Source organism: Salvia splendens, unplaced genomic scaffold (assembly GCF_004379255.2).
Source record: "Salvia splendens isolate huo1 unplaced genomic scaffold, SspV2 ctg263, whole genome shotgun sequence".
NCBI lineage: Eukaryota > Viridiplantae > Streptophyta > Magnoliopsida > Lamiales > Lamiaceae > Salvia > Salvia splendens.
Window position 1 is genome coordinate 27,786 of NW_024598901.1, and position 2,726 is coordinate 30,511.

Below are 2,726 nucleotides of genomic sequence, written 5' to 3' on the forward strand. Positions count from 1 at the left end.
TCGAATCAATGCTTGGATTGTTTCCTGTGAAAATGAGATCATCCACATACAAGCACACTATTAAGACATCATTTCCTTTACTTTTCACATAGAGCGCATGTTCATGTGGCAATTTGGGTGAAGCCGTTATCTTCAGATACTTGTCGATCCTGCTATTCCATGCCTTGGTGCTTGCTTTAGCCCGTACAAGGCTTTACTTCAACTTTAGAACTTTATCTTCTTGGCCATTCACCACGTAGCCATCAGGTTGCTTGATGTAGACTTCTTTATTAAGGAATCCATTCAAGAAAGCCGACTTTACATCCATTTGATTAGATCTCCATCTGTTTTGGGCTGCAAGAGAGAGTATTAGTCTAATAGTTCTAGGCGAGCAACGGGAGCAAATACCTCATCATAGTCGATTCCGGCTCTTTGGCTATATCCTTTTGCGACGAGTCTTGCTTTATATCTTTCAACTTCACCATTGGAATTCTCTTAATTTTATACACCCACTTAACTCCAATGGCCTTATGACCCCTTTGGTAGTATCACCAACTCCCACGTATCATTCTCTCTATAGCCTTAATCTCTTCATCCATGGCGACTCACCAATTTTCACTTTCTGCAGCTTCTTCATAGTTGACTGGTTCACAATCAGCAAATAAGCAGAATAAGGTAAGATCTTCTAACCTTTCAGTGTCTTCATACACTTCAGCCAAATTTCGTGCTGCGTTGTGTGGCTCTTTCGTTCAAGAAAGATGGCGGCGAGCCTTCAACGGATGTAGCAGGAGATGCAGGTGGAGTTGTTTGTTCTTGTTGCTCCTTTCTTATTTGCTCGTCTATTCTTGGATCTCCAAATGGAGGTATGGAAGTGATGTCATTGTCCGAGCCGAAATCCCATACTCCTTCTTCATCGAACTCCACATCTCGGCTAATCATTGTTTTCTGCGAAGTTGGATCATATAGCTATAGCCTTTAGTGTTAGAATCGTACCCGATGAGATGAATGGCTTGCTTTTGTCATCGAGTTTACTCCTCGTTTGATCTGGTACATGTGCATAGGCTTTGCTCCCGAACACTCTCAAGTGTGCGATCCCTGGTTTTCTTCCGCTCCAAGCTTCTTGAGGAGTCATTCCCCACACACTTCTGGTTGGAGACCGATTAGACAGGTATACAGCGCACGTCACTGCCTTCTGCCCATAGCTCATTGGGCAAATTCTTCGTCTTTAGCATACTCCGAGTCATCTCAACGATAGTCATGTTCTTGTTCGTTCCGGCCACTCCATTCTGCTGGGGGGATCTTGGGAACAGTTTAATTGCCGCCGAATTCCTCTTTCTTTACAAAATTCTTGAAACTCCCCGGATGTGAATTCTCCACCTCGATCGGTCCTCAATGTTTTGATCTCTAGACCGCTTTCCTTTTCTACGGCAGCCTTGAACCCTCTTGAAAGCATCAAATGCTTCTGATTTCTGCTTCAAGAAATATACCCACGTCTTCTTGAAAAATCATCGATAAATATAGGAAATAATTATTTTACCGAGGGAGCTGGCTTGATTGGTCCACACACGTCTACATGTATTAACTCCAATGGTTTCTGAGCTCTCGAACTTGACTCCTTTGGGAATGGCTTTTCTGAAGTGCTTCCCAAGTAAGCATCCTTCACAGAGTTGATCGGGATGCTTGATGGGAGGTAATCCTCGTACCATTTCTTTATTTGATAGCAATTTAAGCTACCAAAATTCAGGTGCCCAAATCGAAGGTGCCACAACCAAGACTTATCTTTGTAGCATACTTGAAGACACTTCAGCCACATCAGTTTGCACAATTTAATAAAAACATTATATTCTTGGACATTGGCACTTGGGCGATCAAATTATTTTTGCATCTCTTATTGAAAAGGCTTATCACCTTCATATGAATATTATAACCTTTCTCTAAGAGTTGTCCAAGACTCAAAATATTATTTTTCATATTGGGCACGTAATATACGTTAGAAATAAAATCACGAGCTCCATGCTTCAGACGAATTAGTATTTTGCCTTTCCCTTTAACTGGAATTTTAGATTCATCACCAAAGGAGACGTTACCACTTACTGATTCATCAAGCTCCACGAACATGCTTCTGTTCCCGCACATATGATTGCTCGCTCCTGTGTCGAGGTACCACGTATCATCTTTTCTCCCAGCTTCTCCTTTATAAGCTAAAAGGACACAACCATTTTCTTCATTCGTATTCTCCATGTAATTAGCCTTCTCTTCAACTTTTGATTTTGCATCTCTGCACTCGGAAGCATAGTGCCCATATCTATGACAATTGTAACACTTTATTGAAGATTTATCGTACCTCGACTGTGGGGAACTCCTTCCTCGTCCCTTATTTGGGAACTCCTTTCTTTCTTCATTGTTCGAAAAATATCCTCGTCCACGTCCACGAGCATATCCTCGGCCACGACCGCGCTCTTGTCTTTGTCCGCGGCCTCTTCCTTGTCGACCACCACCACTGCCCGAACTTTCTTCTTTCTCCTTTGGGCTCACTTGCAACTTTAAAAGTTGCTCCACAATTTCCTGTTTCTTCTTTTGTTTCTCCTCATATGCTTGTAGCGATCCCAATAAGTGATCGATACTCATTTCCTCTAAATCTTTTGTTTCTTCAATTGTAACTACTATATGCTCAAGATTAGGAGTTAGAGAACGCAATATTTTTTCCATAATTCTAACATCCTCCTCCAATTTTTCACCATTTCTTT

The 2,726-nt window shown here is 41.7% G+C and overlaps 1 protein-coding gene across 1 annotated transcript; it reads right to left on the reverse strand.

The window, feature by feature from the left end:
- Positions 1 to 690: 690 nt before the first annotated feature.
- Positions 691 to 2,607, reverse strand: LOC121789516. The gene is made up of 3 exons (XM_042187961.1): positions 1,888 to 2,607; positions 1,517 to 1,780; positions 691 to 924 (listed from the first exon to the last, which is right to left on the reverse strand). The coding sequence occupies exons 1-3, from the start codon at positions 2,605 to 2,607 to the stop codon at positions 691 to 693; spliced, it is 1,218 nt and encodes a 405-aa protein (XP_042043895.1).
- Positions 2,608 to 2,726: the final 119 nt, after the last annotated feature.

Bases quoted from the DNA above. Each gene is read 5' to 3' on its own strand.
- LOC121789516 (XM_042187961.1), bottom strand. From the start codon at position 2,607: ATGAGTATCGATCACTTATTGGGATCGCTACAAGCATATGAGGAGAAA. The intron at 1,781-1,887 runs GTGATAAGCCTT...ATGTGGCTGAAG, and splicing joins GTTATAATATTCATATGAAG to TGTCTTCAAGTATGCTACAA. The intron at 925-1,516 runs GTAAAATAATTA...CCAACTTCGCAG, and splicing joins CAATCAAGCCAGCTCCCTCG to AAAACAATGATTAGCCGAGA.